The sequence below is a fragment of the Python bivittatus genome, unplaced genomic scaffold, assembly GCF_059951505.1.
Source record: "Python bivittatus isolate LINGU-HERP-01145 unplaced genomic scaffold, Pbiv_v1 ctg000480_np1212, whole genome shotgun sequence".
Classification (NCBI taxonomy): Eukaryota; Metazoa; Chordata; class Lepidosauria; order Squamata; family Pythonidae; genus Python; species Python bivittatus.
In genome coordinates, this window is record NW_028277075.1 from 93,911,778 (window position 1) to 93,936,405 (window position 24,628).

A 24,628-nucleotide genomic window follows, 5' to 3' on the forward strand; every position below is an offset into this window, starting at 1 on the left:
AAAAGCTTTTGATGATGACCTCAAAGTACAGATAGGCGTGCGTGGCAGGTGTCAAGTAATCCTTAAGGTTGTACAGTTCTTCCTTCTACTAGCATTCCACAAAGAAACTGTTCAGTGTGATCAGATAATGTATTAATTAAATAATTTGAAATTCCTAAGAGTGCATTTTGTATCTCTTCCTAATTCAGGAAGAGTCCTTCCCCTCAATACCTTTAATAATTTGGGTCTGAAAAGCCTGTCTGTTACAACTCCAGTTTTCACTGTGTCTTCTCCCAATCATACACAGATGGAGGAAAGGGTTCTCTGGAATACTAATACTTTTTTCACCATAAAACAGGACATCAGGCAGCAGATCTCCCAGGGCCTCCTCTAGAATAATCCTTAGCTATTGGAGATCTGGGAAAGCACCAATCTAACCAAGTATATTGGGATTTGCTTCCTATCATCTGCAGTACATATACATATACATATATTCATACATGCAGAACTGGCAAAGCAGGAATACATAGATACATACCCATCACACTACTCCCTTCTGGGAAATCAATATTATGCAAAGGACAAAAAGACCTCAAGAATTAGTATTAGAAGACCTGGAAGAACAACTGGATGTGAAGCCAACACCTGAACCTGGAACAAAACTGCCAACCAATCCATTAGAGAGCACAGCAGCTGATATGAGGCATAAAGTCATGGATAAACTAGCCACAGTCAACCCTCGAGACTGATTACCAAGGATCAGTGCAGAAATACCATCAGATAATATATTAGAAGATGCTAATGCAGCTCTCATGACAATCCCTATTGCCACCATAACTCAAACCAATGGACTAGTATATGCCACAGCTGCTATAATCCTGGAGATACTTGGCTACATGATCAAGAAGAACAGCAGTACATACCCCCCCACCCTCGGAAAATGGGGTTGGAGGCTAAGATCAAGGCAACTCAGAGAGAAGTTAGTCAGCTGGTGAACTACAGAAGGGTGTGGAGATTAAGGATAAGACTCGACTACTGAAAAAATACAGTGGAGTGACTCCATCTGAAGCTCTAGAGACTGCTAAACAAAGGCTCCCAGCATTGGCAACCAGGCTAAGGAGAGAGAAGCACTAGAGAAGCAGAGGCCAAGAAGATAAAAGCCCTGTTCTCCAAAGAACCATCCAAGGCATACTCCCAGCTGCAGTGCAACAACACAGTAACAGCAGAGCCACCAACAGAAGAACTGAACAGTACTGGAAGAACATATGGGAGAAAGAGAAGACACATAATACCAGACTACAGCTAAGTGGCTGCAGGATATGAGAGCAGACCACAGCAGTCTCCCAGAACAGGAACCAGTTACCATCACAGTAGCAGACATTCAACAGCAGGTCAAGAACATGAAGAGTTGGACAGCACCTGACCCAGACATGATCCACACTTACTGGCTAAAGAAACTAACAACAATGCATGAAAGCCTAACAGCACAGATGAATCAGCTGCTAGCAGCAGGCTCACACCCAGACTGGCTAACATAAGGAAGAACTGTGCTGATCATGAAAGACCCCCATAAGGGAACAGCACCATCCAACTACTGGTCAATAACCTGCCTTCCCACAACATGGAAAGTTCTATCAGGTACTAAGCTACAGAACCATACAGGTCAATAAATGAGCACAGCTCAGAAGGGCATTGGACACAACACCAGAGGCTCAAAACACCAGTTGCTCATAGACAGGGCAGTCACCCGAGACTCAAGGTCTAGACAGACTAATTTGAGCACAGCCTTGGCTGATGTGATGGAATGGTGTTAGGAACGCTCAGGGAGATAAGCGTTTCCTTAGCCCTCAACAGGAGCGTGGGAAGTTTAAGAAGATGAGACTGGCACCACCCTAAGGAATTGTCAGGTTTAGCCCAAAGAACTCCAAGAGACAATGCAAATTCAGTTCTGCTGTGTTTATTAGCTACAACCTCTAGAAAGAATCTCCCCAGACTGAACCCTAGCTCCCAAGGCAGCCCATCACAACACCATGAATTCCTCAGGGAGGTGCCAGCCTCATCCTCTTGCACTTCCCACACTCTTGTGGTGAAATAAGAACGCGCTTATCTCCCTGAACCTGGCCTTCATAATTCCATTCTATCACATCACCCCTCCCTCCATCTCCATCCTCCCCCTCTGAGTTCTCATCAGAACTTGGCAAAGGCGGGAAGGACGACAGGTCAGATGATGATGGTCTCTTGGTACCTCTTGGCTCCTCCATACAACCATCCGATTGGTCCTGAAAAACAGCTACAACATTAGCAGAATCAGCCCCCCTCTCTCCTACCACATGCAAACCCGAAGTGGAAGGCTGTGGACTGCTTGCTTGAGTCTGCTCCTCCCCTAAATCCCCCAGCAAACCTTCCTCCAGTACGCTGCCCCTGCCTTCTTCTTGCTGATTAACTGCTGGCATGCCAGGCACCACTCGAGGCCTCGGTTTGCTGGGGAAACACCTATGGAAGTCAATGACCAGCTTCGGGGTGTGAACGTTCCTTGCATTCTCCCAAGAACGCTCCGCTTCAGGATATCCCCTCCAATGAATCAAATACTGAATTCCTTTTCCTCTCCTGCGTGAGTCCAGGATTGCCTCCACCTCATATTCCTCCTCTCCTTCGACCACAACCGGAGGGGGTGGGGAAGAGTACGTTCTCAAGAGACTTGGTGGGGCCTCCTTAACTAGTAAGGAGCGGTGAAAGACGGGATGGACCTTCATCGACGGTGGCAGCTGCAATCGAAAAGCTAACTGATTCACCTGCTGCAAAACTTTAAAGGGTCCGACGAACCAGTCATCCAACTTTTTGGACAGCCTGCTGGAAGTTAAAAACCTTGCAGACAACCACACTTTGTCCCCCACAGAAATCTGTGGACCTGTCTGTCTGCAGGTATCAGCAGTTCTCTTGTATGCCTCCTTCGCCCGTGCTAATTGACCCCGCAACAGTTGCTGAGCTGCTTGCTGTTCTTTCGGAAAATGTGCTGCCCCTGGGACCTCTCCCTGTAACACAGTCTGTGGCAAAACTTGGGGGGCCCATCCGTAGAGTGCTTGAAACTCTGTCAAGGGAATTAGATCAATCCAATTGTCCTGGCTGTAGGTAGCATAGCACCTTAAATACTGTTGCAACATCTGATGGGTCCTCTCTGCCTCCCCATTGGTAGCCGGATGGTGCGCTGAAGACATGTGTCTGTGTACCTTCAACAGTCCAAAAAGAGCTTTCCAGAACTTAGAAGAGAATTGACTCCTTGTCCGTTATTAACCTATTAACCATTCCTCTAAATCTGAAGACATGATCCAAAAATAGTTGTGCTGTGGCTTGAGCAGAAGGTAGACCCTTGCATGGTATGAAATGAGCCATCTTAGTAAATAAGTCCACAACCACCAGAACTGAAGAATAACCCTTCACTGGAGGCAAATCAGTAATAAAGTCCATTGACACTGTATGCCAAGGCTTAAGAGGTGTCTCTAACGGCTGCAACAGCCCAGCAGGTTTCCCATGAAAAGGCTTAGCTTGCCTGCACACGTGACAAGACGCCACGTAATCTCTAATGTTTGCCGCCATCTTAGGCCACCAATAGTCTCTTAAAGTCCTGTGCAGAGTCTTAAACACCCCTCCATGTCCTGCTGTTACATTATCATGGCAAAGTTGTAAAACCTCTTCCCGCAAGGAGAAAGGAACATATAACTTCTCTTTGTGATGGAGGTATCCTCCTTCCACTGAAAAAGGGGAACCTCCACCCTGCTGGGTGCCCTGGAGGTCATCCATCCGAGCCCTCGCAAAAGGCCTGCTGCACCCTTATTCTTACCAGTAAATCTTCTGTCTGCCGACTCACTCCCAACTTCTCCCTCGTGTCATCCAAGTCTTTAAAGTTCCGAGGCTGCAAGATCGCAGCGCGCTGTGCAGGCAGTCGCTCGGCAACGTACTCCAGTTTCCAGGAAAGCGCATCGGACATCAAATTACGTGATCCCAGAACGTACGTGATGTAAAAATCAAAACATGAAAAAAACTGACTCCACCGCACTTGCCGCGGAGTGAGCGAGCGCGAGCCCTGCATCGCCTCCAAGTTCTTATGGTCCATGTATACCTGCACAGGAAACCTCGCCCCCTCCAGCCATTGCCTCTATTCCTGGAAAGCTGCTTTAATTGCAAGTAACTCCTTGTTAAAAATATCATAATTTCTCTCTGCTGGAGAGAGGGTGCGAGAGAAAAAGGCGCATGGCAGCCAACCCCCCCCCCCGCACTTGCCTCATCTGCCTGCAACAAGACCGCCCCTATCACCACATCAGAGGCATCTGTGTATAGCACAAACTGGCGGGAAGTGTCGGGATGCAGGAGGAGAGGTTGGGAGGCAAAAAGCTGTTTTACTCCTCCTCCGCCCAAGCAAACTTTTTTCCTTTCTTCAACAGTTGTGTGAGGGGCTTCATGCACTCCGCAAAATTGGGAATGAACTTTCTGTAAAAATTAGCAAACCCCAGAAAATGTTGTACTCCTTTACATTACGGGGTGGGTGCCAAGATAACACTGCCTGCACTTTAGCAGTATCCATCTGCAGCCCCTCTGTTGAAATTCTAAACCCCAAATAGTCCAATTGAGGCAAATCAAACACACACTTCTCTAGCTTGACAAAGAGCTTATTTTCTCTCGGTCTCTGTAACACATTCCTGACATGCATCGTGTGTGATCGAACATTGTCAGAGTATATCAGACTATCATCCAAATAAATCACCACATAAGAATCAATTATGTCAGAGAAAATCTGATTCATAAATCTAGAAAACACCACTCCACAGTTAGAAAGCCCGAACGGCATCACTGTATATTCATATTTCCCATATCTTGTGTCAAAGGCAGTTAGAAATTCATGCCCCTCCTTCACATGAATAAGGTTGTAGGTATTTCTAAGATCTAGCTTTGTGAAAATGCGAGCTTTTTGCAGCCAGTCTAAAAGATCTGAGATCAATGGGAGCAGATAATGATCTCTAATGGTTACTTTGTTCAACTCCTTGTAATCATGCACTGTGCGCATCGGAACTGTCCCGCTAGCAGCGGTTCCGAAAGTCTGTGGGTCTGGTTTCTTTGGTACAAAAAATGTGGGAGCTGAGGCTGGAGATTTTGATGGCCTGATAAAACCTTTTTTCAATTTACCTCTAGGTAATCCTTGAGAACAGCTAACTCTTTTGCAGACATGAGATATTGTCGTCTGGCTGGAATCTTAGCACCTGGCTTCAAATCAATCGTGCAATCACAGTCTCTGTGGGGGGGTAAAGCCGTAGCCTCTTCCTCCCCAAAAACATCTGCAAAGTCTGCATACTTGGGAGGCAAACCCCCTCCCCATCCTGGATGCCTGCTTGAGAATTCAGGAGGATAGTTCCCTGTACCTTGTGGTGTTGACAATCTGGAACTGAAAACGAGAGGGTCCCCGCTGACCAGTCAATGTCAAGGTTAAGCCACCAAGTACCCAAGACCACTGGTACCTGTAAAGACGCCGTAACATACAGGGGTAGTAACTCCGTGTGATCGTTAATGGTCACCTGCAGAGGGACTGTGGACTGCAGCACTGGACCCGCCCTCAATGGTTGGGCATCTATAGCCTCTACGTCCATGGGTTTCTTCAAATCCATCGTAGGTAACTGCCATTTCTGTACAGTTTGAACGTCTATGAAACTCGTGGTAGCGCCTGAATCAATGAGAGCCTCCAACTCAATTTTGGAGCTGGAAGGCAATGTCACTATGATAGGCACTAACATGAAGGCCTGGCTGCCATCTCGGTAGTGAGCTCTCCTTAATTGCTTGATGGGCCCCCCCGTGAGGTCTGAGGAGGAGGGCTCTACCAGTTTCCTTGCTGCTGCGCTGGAACAGAACCTGCTCTCTTGGGGGGTGCCTGCTGCGCGTGTTTGGTTCCCACTGGTATACCTCTCGCCGGGCAAGCTCTTACCTGGGGCTCCACAATAGAAACACAAGTTGAAATCTCTTCTCCTCTGTCTTTCCTCTCCCGAAATTGTTCTCCGAGCAGCTCCCAATTGCATCGGTTCTCCCTCCGCAAACTCCCTTGTCACGGTACGAGGGGAGGGATGGGGGGTCCAAGGAAGATTGAGAAGCAGCGAGAGGAGTAGATGAAGCATACTGCTTTAATTCCAGCAGCCTGGCCTCAACTACTATACAAAGTTGATACAGGTCATCCAGAGTATTTGGAATGCCTTGTTTTATCAGCTCCGATCGGAGCTCAGGGTCCAACCCCTCTCTAAACTGGTCCATAAGAGCCACTTCATTCCACTCAACATCCCCTGCCAGCAACTTGAATTCTGCAATGAATAACCTTACCGGTCTGTAGCCTTGCCTGAGCTTATGAATCTCCCAACAGGCGATTAATCTTCTCACTGAATCCCCAAAATGCCCCCTGAAGGCCATGACAAAATTCTGCTAGTTGTTGAGCATTGGATCCCCTGTCTCCATGAGGGGGGTAGCCCACTTGGCTGCAGCGCCCTTCAATAAACTCATCACAAAAGCCACTCTTGTTCGATCCGTAAGAAATTCTCCCAGTCTGCCGTCCATGAACAACTCGCATTGTGCCAGGAAGGTTCTCATCTGCTCCACCTCACCTCCATACTTCTCTGGCATGCTACCAGGTGAACGTAGCAACACCGGCAGCAGGGGAGGTGGTGGCTGGGCTGCTGGCCCAAGCTGTTGTATTAACTGCCCCATAGCTTCTTGTAGGTTATTGATTTGTGCATCCACTTGCTGTTGATGTTGTAGCAGGGCTGCTGCCAATAACTGTGGTGTCAAATTATCTCCCTGGGGATCCGTTGCCATGATTCAAACCCACTCGTCTTGAAGGTAGTAGAGAGTCTGGGGAGACTGATGTCAAGTTTAGCCTAAAGAACTCCAAGAGACAATGCAAATTCAGTTCTGCTATGTTTATTAGCTACAACCTCTAGAAAGAATCTCCCCAGACTGAACCGTAGCTCCCAAGCTAGTCCGTCACAACACCGTGAATTCCTCAGGGAGGTGCTAGCCTCATCCTCTTGAATTTCCCATGATCTTGCAGTGAACTAAGAACATGCTTATCTCCCTGAGCCTGGCCTTCATAATTCCATTCCATCACAGGAATTCAGGGTATTGTGGCTTGCTGGCTTGGTAACTTAGGTTCAGTCTGGAGAGATTTCTGTATTAAGGTGAAGCTAATAAATGCAACAGAACTGTACTGCACTGTCTCGTGGAGTTCTCTGGGCTGAACCTTACAGTTGACTACAGGAAAGCCTACAACTCAATGCCACACATATGGATCTGTGAATGCCTGGCACATACAAAGTCAACAGGACACTAAGAACCTTCCTCAAGAATTCAGTGGGACTGTGGAAGACAATAGTGGAAGTCAACTCCAGGCAGCTGACACAAGTGGCCATCAGTGCAGCATATAACAAGGTGATGCACTGTCTTTGCTGCTATTCAAGTTCAAAAGTGGAATTACCATCAGCCACCTCCTCTACATGGATCACATCAAGCTGTATGCTAAGAGTGAATGAGACATTGACTCCCTGATCCACCTGACACAGATCTAGAGCGAGGACATTGGGATGTCATTTGGATGGAGAAGTGTGGCTGGATGTTAGTAAAGAGAGGGAAGGTAGTTAAGACTGATGGGGTGAAACTACCAGCGGGCCACATAGCAGACATACAGACCAGCTACACGTACCTTGGTATTCCACAGTCACATGGGAACCTTGATGAGGAGGCAAAGAAGACAGCAACATCCAAGTACCACCAAAGGATAAGACAGGTCCTGAAGAGCCAATTCAATGGGAAGAACAAGATCCACGCCATCAACATGTATGCCCTGCCAGTCATCAGATACCCTGCCAGTAGAGTGAGCTGGCCAAAGAAGGACATGAAGGCTGCCGATGTGAAGACCTGGAAGCTCCTCACAATGTATGGAGGTTTCCACCCCAAGTTCAATACCCAGAGATTATACAAAGAGGGTGGGCGGGGTCTAGTGAATGCCACTGGCCTGGATGAAACCCAGAGCATCCAGGAGTATAGTAGTAAGATGGTAGTAAGATGCTGTAAGAATGTCTAAGACAGCAGCAGACATGGAAGGAAGTTCAAGCAGAGGAAGTACCATGGCAAGGCAAGACCCTGCATGGGATGTACCATTGACAGATAGCTGAGGTGGCTGACATTGAGAAATCCTACCAGTGGCTGGAAAGAGCTGGACTAAAAGTCAGCACTGAGGCACTGATCATAGCAGCACAAGAATAGGCACTAAGCACTAGATCCATAGAAGCCGGGGTCTACCACACTAGACAGGACCCAAGGTGCAGACTGTGGAGAGAGGCCTCAGAGACAATCCAACACACAATGGCAGGGTGTAAGATGCAGGCAGCAACAGGATACACTGAATGGCAGAACCAAGTAGCTGGCCTTGTGTATAGAAACATCTGTACAGTATATGGGCTAGACCCTCCCAAATCCAGATGGGAGATTCCACAGAAGGTTGTGGAGAATAACAGGGCTAAGATTCTGTCAGATACAGACAGACAAGCAGTACTGGCCAATCAACCAGACATCATGGTAGAAGACAAGGACCAGAAGACAGCGGTGGTGATAGATGTAGCAGTGCCAAGTGGTAGCAACATCAGGAGGAAGGAATATGAGAAGCTGGAGAAGTCCCAGGACCTGAAGGAGGAACTAGAGAGGATATGGAAAATAAAAGCCAAAGTGGTCCCAGTGGTAGTAGGAACACTCAGTGCTGTGACTCCTAAGCTGGGGAAGAATAACATCAGAGCTCTCTGCCCAGAAGAGTGCAGTGCTAGGAATAGTTAAGAAACTTCACAGAAGCCATAAACTCTTGGACCTTAGGTAGAGGACCTGAGATTGAGGAAGACACATATCACCCATAGGGGCGAGAGGCGATTTTGTGTGTGTATGTGTGTATATACACACACATACATATATATACACATACATACGTACACATACATGCGTACATACATGCAAAACTGGCAAAGGAGGAATATATACACACACCAATCAAAGTATTCCCTTCTGGGAAATCAATGTTATGCAAAGGATAAAAAGACCTCAAGAATTAGTATGCAAATAAATTAAACATATGCAATAATGGGAAAAAAAGAAATATAGCTGAAATTCATTTACATAGAGACCATTCACTATAAACGTTCCATACTTTTTAATATTTGTAAACTGTCTTTGTTTCCATTAACTGCTCACCTCTCTCTTTTTGAGAATCCTATCAACTCCATTCAACTGTCTAGTTCATTCCCTTCTTCTTCTTCCATTCACTCTTCCTTCATATATTCATTCTATATTTATTCTCTATATATGACCAAACTACCTCATTGCATTCTTTTTTACTGGTCAGCCACTTTTGTATTCAATCAACTTTTATTGTCACCCATTCATTCTGGCCCTATCTATTCTTTCCCCACACATTTCTTAAGTAATCCATTTCAAATCCATTGAGTTTCCTCTTATTTTCCTCCGTGCATACCCCACTCTTGCTTCCATATAACCAAGTACAGGTAGTCCTAGACGTATGACCACAATTGGGACCAGAACTTCCATCACTAAGTGATGTGGTCATTAAATGAGTTGTGCCTGATTTTTACATTTTTCCATCAGTCACTAAGTAAATCACATGGTCATTAAGCAGATATGGCTTCCCCCATTCACTTTGCTTGTTGGAAGCCCCTTGGGAAGATCGCAAATGGTGATCATGTGTCCCTGGGATGGTGCAACCATCGTAAATACATGCCGGTTGCCAAGTGCCCAGATTTTGATCACGTGACCACAGGGACTCTGGAATGGTTTTAACTGAGAGGACTGGTCATAAGTCACTTTTTTCAGTGCTGCCATAACTTCAAACGGTCATTAAACGAATGGTTGTAAGCTGAGGACTACCTGTAAACAGAAGCAGCTTTTATAAACAACCTATACTGCTTCTTTCAACAAACATTCATTCTCACAACAGACCATTTAATACCCATTACCCTTCTACCAACATTTGAACATTTAAAAATTTCTTCATCCATTTTCCCATCTTTTGTAAATATATTTTCTACCAAGGTTTGTTTGTTTGTTTATTTCATCTATTTGTCTTTGATACATTATTTTTTGAAATCCATTCTCCTCACTGCATTATATAACATACTTACCATTCACTGCAAAGTATTTGAATTCTCAACTAACAACATGACATCATTTGTGCTCAAAAATACACGTACATTCATGTATCCAATCAACTTACCTCAATATCACAAGCTTTCCTTAAACATTTGGCTATACATGCATTAAACAATGGAGGGTCATTACATATCCTTCTTTTACTCCCTCATCAATGTAAACCATTCAGTAAGCATTCCATTTATACTCATGCATGCTTTACTTCCTCCATTTATCATTCATACAGTATTCAGCAAACAACATTCTTCACACAAACTTTCCATAAATTAATCCTATTCACTTACCATATGCTTTCTCTAAATCAACAAATATATAAAAACATGTTTTTAAATATTTTTTCACAGAGAAGTTGTAATTTTTCTTCCAGCAGTCATTATTTTTTCACTCTAATTTCTTTCCTTTTCTTCCATCTCTATTATTGGTTACAAATTGCCCTGGCTTGATATTTTCTGTGTTCTAGAGTTTCTCAGCTCTGCCTCAAAAAATATTTTGGAACGAAATATATTTCTTTGAGTTGCCATGATAATGGTAATGGTGAAAATGAAGTGCAGCAATACATGACACCAATTGGAGAAGGTGGTAGAAAGGTACTAACCTGCTCACATCTGGGAACTTTAGTGGAAAGTAAAGGACTTGGCACTTTGGCCTGATTAGCTTTTCCAGATGCTTGGGTCTGTGGTCAGGCATCATCTTCATAAATTTCCCAATTGATGTTAGAAATGACTCCATATTGTAGGCAGAGTTGAACACCACAATGTCAGCTACCAAACTAACAAAAGAGAGAGAAAATTGTTGACAATGAATAATGCATAGAACTTAATTGGTTGGATGTAAAGCTGCCCTTTCACTAGGCCTAGGGTAGGCAACTGAGGGTCCATACGTTTTGGACCTTTCCCTAAGGACGATCATATTACAGAGTCTGGTTTTCCACCGCTAATGAGACTGGGAAACCAGCAACTTAGAGGTTGCTTAGAGGTAGGAGTCTTTTTTCTTTCCTCCCAGTGATTCTGCTGTACATCCAAGTGATGTGTGATCACCAGCAACCAGAATTTGCTTTCACGACATATTAATCACCTGCCGGAGATCTCATATTACAGCTTCATCTTATTCACATTTCTTATGGTGAAATGCAAACATTATATCATGAAATCTTTCATTAATTCTTTCATGGAAGGATTAATGGAAGAGCACAAATACATTTCTCCCCTTCTGCTCAAAATTCTCTGGATCCAACCCAATTTTGTACAGTCTATACTCTATATGTTCAGAGTATCACATATACTTTTTGTCCACATTTTTTATAGAGATCACTATATGAACTTGTGCCTTCAAAGGAAAGACAGGTTTGCAATTTGAGGGTTCTCAGATTTTACTTTCTTAACAAATGTATTATACTGTGAACTTAAACGAATCATAAACATCTCCAAGATGAACAAAAGGGGTTAACTATTCTTTTAAATTAGCCTAAACATGTTAATATGTACTTAAAGGACAAAGGACGTTTACAGCTAAAATTATTTACAGCTAAAATAATTCATAACAATAAATATGAATGCAAAAATAGATACACGCATTTTCTCAGCACAATTTGTCCTCTTAAAAGTAAAAACTTTTTCAACTAATAAAAAGAAATGTTGATCTTAGAATTATGACCCATACTCACATGAATATAATCCTGTAATTCAAATTAAGAAAAAAAAATGCCAATTTAATGTTATTGGTGTGCCATTCTATAACTTCAGGGACAAGATATCTGCCTCTGGTATTTCCACCCTACCTTGACACATACAATACTGATCACAACTTCTATAACAGAGAAGGAATAGACCAATAAACGTGAAGTGTTCACATGCACAGGAACTGAACTGCAAATTGTACAGAATAAAATTGTACTGCAATATTCAGATTTTATATTTGCCCCTTCAACATCTATGGACTTTTACATGAGTTACTGTTATATTACTGATGGAGGAGGTGGTTACTTCTAGTCCTGCACTTCTACCATTCTTTTCTCCACTTACACATTTCTCCCACTTAAACTAACAGCACAGGGTTAAAGTCATTCCTCCTCATAATTCTCACTGCTTCATAGTCAATAAAGAAAACTGCAACTCCCAAAGAGCAATAGTAGTCAGTAGGAAAAGTAAGAAAATATGCCCAGAGATCTCTGTTCCTTTTCAGCTCCACAACTGGAGTGGAACAATTTTCTGAAATCTTGTATTTTCCCAAACAGTTAATTTTTAGCAACATGCTTTCTTTCAACTAAGACAACTATTGAGCCGACCTCTTTCTATTGCTCTTTACTGGGAGACAACTTCATGACAGGCATTCATTTTTGCCTCACTCATTTTTTTTAAAAAAAAACAAACAAACCTACATTATGGTCTATAGCTTGTAGATGAGTGCCAAAATAGAATTCTGAGCACTAAAATGTAGTAAATTAAAAGAAAAATAAATAAATAACATATGTATACTTAGCATCCCTTGATGGAAGAAAAGCAGATTCTATATAATATATATTTTTTTCTAAGAAATCTCCCATATTCTCATCAAATGAAGTCATGGGTTTAACATGCAAACATCCATAGGGAAAATGAGAGTGAATTTTGAATTCCATTGGTTGTGCTATATAATGCTATATTATTCAGATTTTGGGTATTACTTAGTTTCCAATTCAGTTGTGAGGGCACTTTTTAAAAAAAATCTAAGTTCATGCCCCTCACCAAAACTGTGATGCCACAGCTAAGAAAGCTCTTTCATATTCCTCCCTAGTTAGTGGTCCCACTAGTACATACAAGGGACCTCTAAATGCTAAGGTCTGAAGCTTGAAACCTAACTAACACTTTGAATTTGGTCTAGATGTATATTAGTAGCCAGTGCATTTTCTTTAAAACCAGTGAAATGTGGTTCGCCACTTGTTAGGGATTTTCTTCCTTCCCACTTAAATTGCCTTGAGATCCTGATAGGGGTAGTATTTGTATCTTCTCTTCTTCTATCAGCCATGAACTATGAAACCATAATTCCTTTCTGATCCAGAATTCTTGTTCAGAAGCTTGTCTTCTTGGCAGATTTAAAAACTTGGAGGAGCGGTAGATAGTCATTCCAGCTAGAATAAATAGAGTTCCCTCCAAATGAAATCATGACAACAATTTACGTTTTTAAAAGGATAGTATTGGGAGTGCACTTCATTAAGTCCTAAGTCAACCTTCTCCAAGCTGGCATGCTCCATGTATTTTGGGCAAACCACCTAGCTGAGGCTGACAACAGTTGTAGACACAATGCACTGGAGGGGACCAGGTTGCCATATGTTGAATTAAATGGAAGAAAAGTCACTTGGAACATTCTATATTTATATTTTATCTTCATGCTTGATGTTCCATTACTACATAGGATAGAGGATAGTAGGCATGGCACAGCATGTTTTATTCAATATGGGAAAGCCTCTGCCATTCAGGCCATCCTCTGACTTAAGTTGCTGTGATTTTGTGGTTCTGCTGGTCAAGAGATGTCTACTCACTTTATTATTGTAAGCTGCCCAGAGTCATTTTGGAGTACAGCGGCACCTAAATCTAATCTAATCTAAGTAAATAAATGGATATTCCCTGAGGCATTTTAACATTGGCTGAGTTTTTAGTATGTAGGGTTCTAAAAATACAAAATTAAGAAAGAAACAGGTAAAACAAGGCTCCTTTTTGTGGATTATCATTTACAGAAATGCATGAAGGATGGATGGAAAGGAGAACTAACATCTCCTTTTGCCAGTTAGACTTTTGTAGGATGAAGGGGCTGAGAATAAACAAAGATGACAACCAGGGTTCATGGAAAGCTCCAAAAATCCTTTCTTGATTGTTTTGTCTCGAACCAAGAAGATGCATTGCCTGTTAATAACATCCTCTGTCTCAGAAATTATGATTTCAGTCTAGGAATCCATGAATGTTTCAGAAGCCACTCTGCACATAGCTTTCATAGCCATGGAATGAATACAGACTGTCATCGCCTTTGTTCCTGATTTCTGATAAAGGGCTTCTTACCACTTGGCTGGATAAAGCAGACAATCAAGTAAGTCTGGGGTTTACAGAATGTTGTATGTAGAATTAGAAGCTCAGGAGCAAATAGTTTTCACACCTATGATAAGCTGTCAAAGCTGTTAGATAAAAGGAGAAGCAAGTGTAAGTACAAGAATGGTCTTCTTCTGTGTGTCCCATAACAGAGTCAGTATTTTGAGAACCTCTCACAATGCTGATTTCACAGTGGGGAGTAGATTTCTGGCATGATGGTTCCTTTAACATTAGAATTATAAGCTTTCCCTACTAGACCTTGGTACAGTACCTACTCTAAATTTTTAGATCAGGTCATTTTTAATACTGGAATGAACCTAATATATTTTTAGAACAAGATCCCAACACTGTTCCATCTAAGGTTTATTTCAGTCGCCTTATTAACAATTAGACTTAAACAATTGTCAATATGTATAATAATCTATTTTCTGGTCAACCATTTTCTTAAGAAGATGCTAAGAATACTACTGCCTTCAGCATTTTATCAACATCCGCCATGTTACCCCATCCACCACTATAATTATGTGTTTGTCTACTACATTATGGGAGTTTTAATATGTTTGTAGACTGAAGTTACACATTTGAGTATTAATCATTTAATACCATATCATTTAAAAGGCTACATCATTTAAAGCAACAATGATCACATTGTTAAAAGTAACAAAGAATAAATAGTTTAAAAATGTCATGATATTTGTATTACAGATAGTCCTCACTTAATGACTGCCATGTTTAGCAATTGTTCAAAGATATGACAACACTGAAAAAGTAACTTTACAACCAGTCCTCCCACTTACGACTGTTGCAGTGTCCCTGCAGCGACGGGATTGAGATTCAGGCACTTCACAACCAGTGGACATTTATGACTGTCAGAGTCCCATGGTCACCTGACCGCCATTTGCGCGCTTCACAGTCAGCTTCCGACAAGCAGAGGCAATGGAGAAGCTGGCAGTAAAATTGCAAGTGACGGTCATGTGATGTCTTGCTTAATGACCTGCAGTGACTTGCTTAACAACTGCGGCGGAAGTGAGGTTGTAAGTCTGTCATGGTCATGTGATGTCTCACTTAACAACCGCATTGCTTAGTGATGGGGTTGTGGGTCCCAATTGTGGTTGTTAAGTGAGAACTACCTGTACTTCCTGAAATTAAGTTGAGAGTGATTTTACATCAACTGCTATTTATTTTTAGGCACAATTTTAAGGCAAAGCAAATTAATTATATTTCAGAATACATCTATTACAAAACTGAAATATTTTGTAAACAAAAGCAGAATGGACACTACAAAAAAAATTAAACTATATGGAATCACTGCTCATCTTTCAGTTGAGTGATAACACAAAGATGCAGATATTATACATCTAGCTTTAATCTGGAGCTCAATCTACACTTATAATAATTCTCCTTAAAAAATGGTGCAATAGACCACGAATATTCAAATTCAAGCAAATTCGGTTTTCCAATTTTACTTTAGGTTTCCAAAACTTTGCCTGATCACAAAGTTTTCCAGTGAAAATCTTACTAACTTCTTTCATTAACTTATATTCAAGAAATATGTTTGTTTTAAGTAACAATATAAAGGGTCACACGCTTTTAAATGTCTGGGTGTTTTACTATTGCACTAACTGTGAATACACAATGAAAGAAACGTAAGGATTCATCTGGTATGTTTACTACCCTCTCTCCCTAAATATCACTGGTACCGTATATTTTAATTTTTGTTTACTCCCTTGAATACTCCTATTTTAATTTCAGTTGAATGCAATAAAAACTATTGCTAAGCCAGTGTTGATTAACTGCCCCTTTGTTAAGTGCTTTCAAAGTGAAAGAATCTTGTCTATATTACAAAGAAGGTACATACTGAAAGTTAATGCAATTTATTGGAGTACAACATGATTCTAACAATAGCATCTGGGTATGCTTCTCTTTCTACAATCTGGCTGGTAGAAAGTAAGTTCACCTGATATTTTGATATTGAATTCTGTACATTCCTCTCCATCCCTTGAAAAAGGTTAGGGTTCTACAAATTTTGAATGAATGAAAGTGACTTAAAAGATAGAATAATTAACCACAAGAGGGTACGTGATGTACCTACCATGAAATAATCTGGTTATATCCATACTGGAAGTCCCTTTCCTGACATTTCTGGACAGGATATGTCAATTGGTTCTCGTGGAAGTAAAGGATCTTTTTCAATTTGCCAAGGTCAGGCCGAAGGGCAATAAGTTCCGTCAGGTTAAGCACTGAGCTTGCAAAGAGGATCCTAAGAAACAAGGAAAGTAGTGTTTACTGTCTACAAGCCTGTTCAAAAGTGTCACCCTTCACCCTTTCCCTCCCACCCATCTCCCCACAAGAAAAACATTACCTCTATAGGGACACATCAGTGGCTAAGCCTTAATACCATGTAGCTGCATTCTAGGTTTTGATCTCTTAAAAAACAGCTAAGGACTCAAGTAGAAAAGCACTGAATCTCATTGGTTTTCTCAGCTCAGTTACAGAGAGATGCAAAGTGAAAAAAAAAAATGAAAGTAAAGAGCTGGATGGATTTTATTGAAAAATGTAAGAAAAGCTATGTCTGAAGGACAAATGGAACAAAGATAAGGCTGACTGGGGAATACTTTGCTTGCAGTTTCATTACACTTCACTTTTCTATGCAACCAACTACTAAAATTCAATATACAAGCCAGTATGGCATATGTTCATGTTATGACATAAAACCTTTTGATTTATGCAATAACTAGTGTGGTTTTTATTTTTTGTGTTCAGATTTCCTTTTCCCTTTTTTATTAAATATCCTGCATAGCCTCCCATCTATTATTATGAGATTTTAAATAATAGGAAAGACAGTTCATAACCTTTTAAGAGATTTGTACAGCTGCAAATAGTACTAAGAAGGTAAATCTGACTGGCTGCAATGGAGTTTAAACAACAGTTCAGATATGTAACATGTTGTTTACTAATAGCTGGATAATGCAACTCTCCCCCCATATATTCAAGGAATGAATATATTTTAATGCTGTTTCCTTTGAACAAAAGTAGAGTTGAGACTGAGCATAAACAGAGGCACAGCTTTAAAAACAGCAGTCTCTAATCTGTTTTCCAATGAAAATTGGAACCCAAAAGATTCTTTCCCTGCATAACTTTTAAAAACTTTACAGTTTGTCCAGCTTTGTTTCCTTTGTCACAGATAGACACAAACTTAAATTATATTATCCTTAGCTTCTGGAGGAAGGGTTGTACCCTACATTCTTGTCCAATCCATTTTTTCTCATTTAGAAGAATGATGACTTTGTATGATGAAGAAATCTAACAATGAAGTTCCATCACCTAATGAACTAAATCAGGAGCAGGAAAAGTGCAGCCCTTTTTTTCCTTTTTCTTTTTTTGAGCATTTGGGGCAAATTTACTTAACTCCTGCAAAAACTCCAGACAGCACTGCATCCTATGGAAACCAAAAACTCAGATGCAATTTTCTTATTGGGGTAAACCTCACTGCACCCCAAAACACAAGAAATGGACTTGGGCATACCAATTCTAGTGACTTCCACTTGCTCTTTCAACCATTAGAAAAACAGAGAAAAGGTTACAGTGTTTTCTCGATCAGTAAAGAGAGCTTAGACTCTGAGAAATGAATCTGGATTACAGCGCCCTCAGTTTATGAAGAAAAAAATGCTGATAAGGTGTGCTTTATTCTCCCACAATCTACATGGGAGGTAAAGAGACAAGGTGATATTGAGAATATTGGAAACGTGGTAATTTCTGCTCTTGTTCAAACATCAATTAAAATGAACAGCTTGTCTCAGCATAGAAATGTTACAATTTTAATAATTGCATACGGTGTATACATACAGACTCAAGCACACATACACCTACAGTAAAACTAAGAGAAAGCCTAGTTAGACAATCTTTCACAAACATGACATACTGCAATCACCGCATAAGCTGGATTAATACTTATTGCTATGCTACTAGAGAATTAAGCTGTTTTTAGACTACCAAAGAGCTTTAAATTGCAACTTTTGTCTTTGTAAGGAAAACCTATATTTAGATTGTCTGTTAAATTTAAATTAAAACAGCTACATCATTAACATGTTATCTCACAAAATAAGAGTAGAGTTAAACTGCTGTTAACATTATTCTTATCTAACCTGATCAAGGCTGCAAAATGTTAATAATGCAATGCAGTGCTATACACTATATCACATTAGCAAAACCCACATACATTTATTAAGTGTTCATCTGTTCCAAATAATAAACCCAAAATGATGCTATCTTCTTCACAATGGCGTAGTCAGCCAGAGTTTCTCAGTGCAACCAGAATTTGTCCATAATTAGAACATACAGAGAGGTCCAAATGATATGCAAATGAACTGCTTCAGACTTGTATTCATTAGACACATATGAAATATATTAGATACACATAACCTATATACACATTCATCTGTCTTTGGTCTGAAGAATGTCATCTTTAAAACAGATGGGTGTTTATGCGGAATGATTTCCCATTTTGCCAATAGACTATTGAAGAATGATGAGATACCTAAACATGTATTTTGATTATTGCTCCTCTCCCTCTGATTCTGTGGAGTAGCCTTCATTGCATATTTCCTTCAATGATTTGACTTTCTGGTATTAAGCAATTTGCTAAAAAAATCAGCTCTTTTATTCACCAGAATGAATAAAAGCCAATAAACCGAGATTCAATACAAATACAAAGTTATTACTGGGTAGTTTTTCCTAGCTGAGTGGCACTAAACCTAATCTGTCAGGGCCTACATTCCCCAAAAGATCACATGTGATGTTCTGGAAATCTCTTTACTCCATCCTTACTAATGGGAACATATCTTTTCACAGTTTAGGTGGCTATATCAAATCCAATCTTATATGGAGAGAAATACCCTCACTACTACTACAGTTACCCAGTTATTTGCCTCTTCTTGGTTTTGGCTGCACTTAGTTTTTACACTGTATATTATTATTATGGTTGGTCACACAGTCAGCCAGATATTCAGACTTGATTTGGCATTTTTGTCCACCTATTGAGTCCTTTCCAAGGACCTGGGATAGGCAGAAGTTGTTGTATAATAATATTAAAGGTATCGTAACAGGATATAAACTGTTCCAAGTAAAGCTTCCTTTTGGAATTGACTGATGGTGATTTTGTCAATGCCGATGGTCTTCAAGTGGTGCTCCAGATGTTTTGGGATTGCACGCAAGGCACCTATTACTATTGGTACTATCTTTACTTTCTTTTGCCATAGTTGTTCTACTTCTATTTGCAGGTCTTTATGTTTTGTGATTTTCTCCACTTCTTTCTCTTCTATTCTGCTGTGTCCAGATATTACAATGTGTACTATCCAGACTTTTTTGTCTTTCTTATCAACAATTGTTAAGTCTGAGGTATTGTGTGGTTGGTGCTTCTGTTTGAATTCTAAAGTCCCAGAGTACTTCAGTTTCTTCATTTTCTATTACTTTGTCTGTTTTGTGGTCCCACCAGTTCTTGCCTGCAGGCAAATGGTATTTCTTGCAGATATTCCAATGCACCCTTGTTGCTACTTCGTCATGCCATTGTTTGTAGTCAGTCTATGCGATCTTCTTGCAGCAGCTAACTAGGTGGTCCACTGTTTCTTCAGCTTCTTGGCAGAGGCGGCATTTGCTGTCTGTTGCTGTCTTCTCAGTTCTGGCTTCATATGCATTTGTTCTTAAGGCTTGGTCTTGTGCAGCCAGAATCAGCTCCTCTTTCTCTTTCTTCAACTTTCCTGCTCTTAGCCATTGATAGGTCTTGCTGTTATTTGGTCTTTCCTATAGGCCAGTTTGGTTTCTTTGGTATTCAGTAAGCCTTTATGGTATACTAGCTTCAGTGCATCTTCTTCACTGTCCTTCAGATATTCTTCCAATGCCCTTTTTTCTTCAACTGTCTCATGTACTTGTAACGTTCCATGCCCACCTATGCTCCTTGGTAAGTAGAGTCTGTCAACATCGCTGCATGGATGGAGGTCATGATTCATTGTCATTATATTTCTGGTTTTCCTATCCAGTGCTTTTAGTTCAGCTTGAGTCTAGCCCAGAATCATATCTAATGACTGGAACTGCCCAGGTGTTAATTGCCTTGATGGTATTTCCTCCACTGAGTTTGGACTCTAACATCTTCTTCATCTTATGTATTCACTACTAACTTTCTTCTTGACTTCAGTGTGCTTGATATTGTCAGCCTGAAGGATGCCCAGGTATTTATAGTGATCTTCTTCATCCAGACTCTTGATGTTATTTCCACTGGGCATCTTGATGCCTTCACTTTTCACTATTTTTCCTCTGTTGATGGTAAGGGTGGCACATGTGCAAACTCCACCGCATTATCCTGGCTGTATATTTGGACAGTGTTGAGCAGCTATTCCATTTCAAATGGTGTTTTTCCATACAGCTTCAGATTGTCCATGTAAAGGAGGTGGGATAACCTGGCAGATGTTTTTGATGTTTGATAGCCATGGCCTGACTTGTTCAGTATTGTTGACAGAGGAATCAATGCAATGACAAACAGTAGTGGTGATAGTGAGTCTCCTTGAAAGATTTCTCTCGATGTTAACCTCTCCAAGTCTATCACCATTGACCAGCAACTGTGTCTTCCACTGTGCCACTGATCTTTGCACAAAGCTTCTGGCTCCTGTTATTTCTCAGCACTTGATTATCCAATCACGTGGCAGGGAGTCGAATGCCTTCTTGTAATCAATCCAAGCTACATTCAAGTTGGTCTTCCTTGTCTTACAGTTTTCCAGAATCATCTTGTCAAGGAACTGATCTTTGTCCCTCTGCTGTTTGGGCGGTTTCCTTTGTGCTCAGATGGAAAGAGCTTCTTTTCAACTAGATGCTGCTGGACTGCATCAGCTACACCAGTTAGCAATTTGAAAGTTATTGGCAAGCAGGTAATTGGCCTGTAGTTGCCTGGTGTTGCCCCTTTTGCTGGATCTTTCATTATCAGGTAGGTTTTGCCAGATGTTAACCAATCTTGAATTTCACCTCCTTGCAGTATGTTGTTAAACTGCTTGGCAATGAGTGGGTGCAGAGCAGACAGATGTTTCAACCAAAAACTATGCAGTTCATCTTCACCTGCTGCTGACCAATTCTTGATCTTCCTTGCCTTTTCTCCACCATTCTGCTGTTGTTGCAAGTTCTTTCATTCCAGCTTTTTTATTCTTATCTACCTCCTTTATCCAAGTTGCATTCTTGTTGTATTTCTTTGGGTTGTCCCATAGCTGCACCCAGAACTTCACTGTTTCTTCTTTGTCAGGTGTTCCCTGGTTCATTGCAGTCTCTCCATTCATGGATTGGTCGAGATGTTTCTGATTCAACTGAAATTGGAGATTCTGCCTATAATGGGCAATTCAAGCTTCGTATCTGCTGACCTTCTTGGCTATAGCTGTTATTTGCTCCTTTATTATTTCCAGTGCTTCTTTGATCTTCCTTGTTTTTAGGTGATATTTCTTGATCAGGTATTCTTTGGTCTTTTTGTTCTTCAACTTTTCTTTCATCTGTAACTACTTCTTTCTGTCATCATATTACATCATTTACTGCTCCAAAGGTATAAGGTACCATAACCAGTATGCTGTTGAAAGAAACTAGAGGAGCTTAAAGCTATAACTGCAGGCTTCATTGAGAACTGGGAAGCTCTGATACTTTTACCAGCCCCTATCCAAGAACCTTTTCAGCATAGTTACACTGTGAGAAGTAGAGTGTCAAGAGCTTTCAATCTCTCACCAAGCCAAAGGGAAAGAATTTATATTCTGAGGCCAGTTACTGGGTATATTATTAAAATGGAAGTCACAGGACATTCATTAATTGCTTCATGCAGGACAGAGTGGGGAGGGAATACACCACGAATACACACTGTCTATCAACACCTTTAGTAATGCACTATACATCAGCAACATTTTTTGAAAGTGTTTTGCAATCGTTTTCTCCTTAGAGCTGAGAGAGTACAACTGGCCCAAAGTCACCCAGTTGGTTTTCATATCTAATGTGGGACTAGAACTCACCATCTTCCAGTTTCTATCCTGATGCCTTAGCCACTACAGGTTTTTAAGTTCCATATAATTATTGCTTTTGTTCATTGTGGTGCTTGTGTTTGTGTGTGTGTGTGTGTGTATGTATGGGATGATATGCATATATCTCACAACTAGTATTATATGTGCATGATACATAAATGAAAACTTACCTTAATACTAAAATATTAATTATATATTAATATTCAATCAATGTGTTTTTATACTGCATGAATGTATGTATGAATGTAAAAACCACAAGGAAAAGCCTTTTCATTTATGACTCAATAATAAATGCCTTTAAAAATTCAAACAAAGATATGCAGTAATAAATGGTAATATATTAAAATCCATAAATAAATAAATAATTTATCCTTGACATGGCATGTACAAATGTCAAAAAGGTTCAGAAGATATAAACTATTTTAGAAATTCCATTTTTAAATGGAAAGTCATTTGAAATGTTTACAGAAATAATTAAGTCTTACCATTGTAATGTTCTTTATTTTTCAGAACAAGCCACAAGGGTTGTCATCCTTTTCATCTTAATTAGTCCATGTGTTTGTTATATTTGTTATGTACTTCCATAAACATTTACAAACATTAATTGTTATGAAAAAATATTTTTCCTCTCAATGTAATTACTATATGTACATAGTAATATATAACTAGTAAATATCTAGGATTGCAAATCATTCATTTATTTTAGAATGTGAACCGGGTTCTTTTCTATCCAAAAAGCAATTTAATACATATTTGATTATATGAAAATGCCTGAATGCTTATTTAGCCAATTTTCTTTACATAAGGAGCCAGAAAACATTCAGCCATTCTCAATGGACTGGTAATGTTTTGTTCTCTGAACCCAAGAGAATCAGGGGCTGCAAAGACCAAAAGAAATGTTCTGTACCAAAAACAAACCTGTGTTCCAAATTAGGCTTCTTCTTTTATTCTGATGCACAGATACTTGTGCACAGCCTTTATTCAGGTAGTGAGGGAATCGCATATGCATCCTGCCTCCCAATGCTAGTGGATAACACGAGAAGCGTGAGAAGAGCCACTCTACTTTTTCTCATCTCGCTTAATTTTTTTCCAAGGGCTGATGGATAAGCCATCCTTGTCCCATTATTTCAGGAAGCAATGATTTCAATATACTAAGGGAAGCTGAGGGCCAGTATATGCTCGCCTGCTCCCCCTTCTCATATAAAAGGAGAGGATAGGTGGGAAACTGCCATTTCCATCCAGAGACCCTTTCTTGTAGTAGTTAACGTGTTGGAACCAGAAAACTGTGAGTCCTAGTCTTCCCTTAACCATGGAAGCCAGCTGGATAACTTTGCGCCAGTCACTCTCTCTCAGCCCAACCCACTTCACAGAGTTGTTGTGAAGAAAAGCATTGCGTGAGCTGTGTTGTACAAAATAAAGGTGGGATGTAAATTGACTAAATAATCAAGTAAGAGAGAGGCATGTGACTGTGGGGTATATACTTTTATTGTAACAAAGAGCTCATCATATATACCAAGAGCACCACAATCAAGATGTTTTAGCACTGAAAGCAGTACACAACTATATACAGCAAATAATTAAACAAAATGCAATTGTACTGATTAGCTGCTCTGAATTACAGGCTCTAATGTTGGTCAAACATTATGAAGAAGTTTACAGTCACTGTGTGCATAACTGTGAGCAGCTTGTCCCCCCTCTAAAGTTGACCTGGTGACTTTTATGAAGAGCTGGCCTCCATGAGTGCAGTATGATTGACTGCAGCAAGGAACCTTCATATGAAGAGCTAAGCATGCAAAGACATTCATATGAGCTGTCGCTCGATAATGTGGTGTTCAGGATCACACAAATAAGGGTTTCCTGCAGTAGATGCTGTGCTGTACTTCGAGCAACTGGTTCTTTACAGATCTCCCTGAAGTGAAGAGGTTGCTCATCATAATTCATAAGTGAGCTGAGCATTTCTTTGCAACACTTGTTTAAAGCTTCCCATATTCAGGTAAAACTCCTACAGAATGTGATGCTCCATTTTATTCAGTTGAACCACAGCCAAGTATCCTTCAGTCGTTACAGTTTCATTTTTCCCCCCTTGGTGGTGTCAACTTGACACTTTTTGCTTAAGGAGAAAAACCCAACCTCATGGAGTTGCTACATAAAATGTTTTCAAAGTCATCACCCAATTCTGTTTTCATTCAAGAAAGTCCACAAAACCTTCTAACACCTTTATCAACCAAAACAAAAAACACCATGATTTCTCTCAAGGCAAGTTTAGAGTACTTCAGAGCATTTGTCAATGGACAGTTTGAGGAGAAAGTCTGTTTGCTGACA

At 40.6% G+C, this 24,628-nt stretch overlaps 1 protein-coding gene across 3 annotated transcripts in view; it reads right to left on the reverse strand.

The window, feature by feature from the left end:
• The window catches only part of QTMAN (queuosine-tRNA mannosyltransferase), a 268,381-nt gene that overhangs the window by 130,191 nt on the left and 113,562 nt on the right, over positions 1–24,628 (reverse strand). For all 3 annotated transcript variants that reach the window (XR_015797231.1, XR_015797230.1, XM_025174913.2), the window contains exons 3-4: positions 16,363–16,530; positions 10,808–10,981 (exon numbers count right to left, since the gene is read on the reverse strand). Coding sequence is in view for 1 of the 3 variants with exons in the window: in XM_025174913.2 (XP_025030681.1) it covers positions 10,808–10,981; positions 16,363–16,530 (342 nt within the window). In the remaining 2 variants the exon portion in view is untranslated. The remainder of the gene's footprint in view (positions 1–10,807; positions 10,982–16,362; positions 16,531–24,628) is intronic.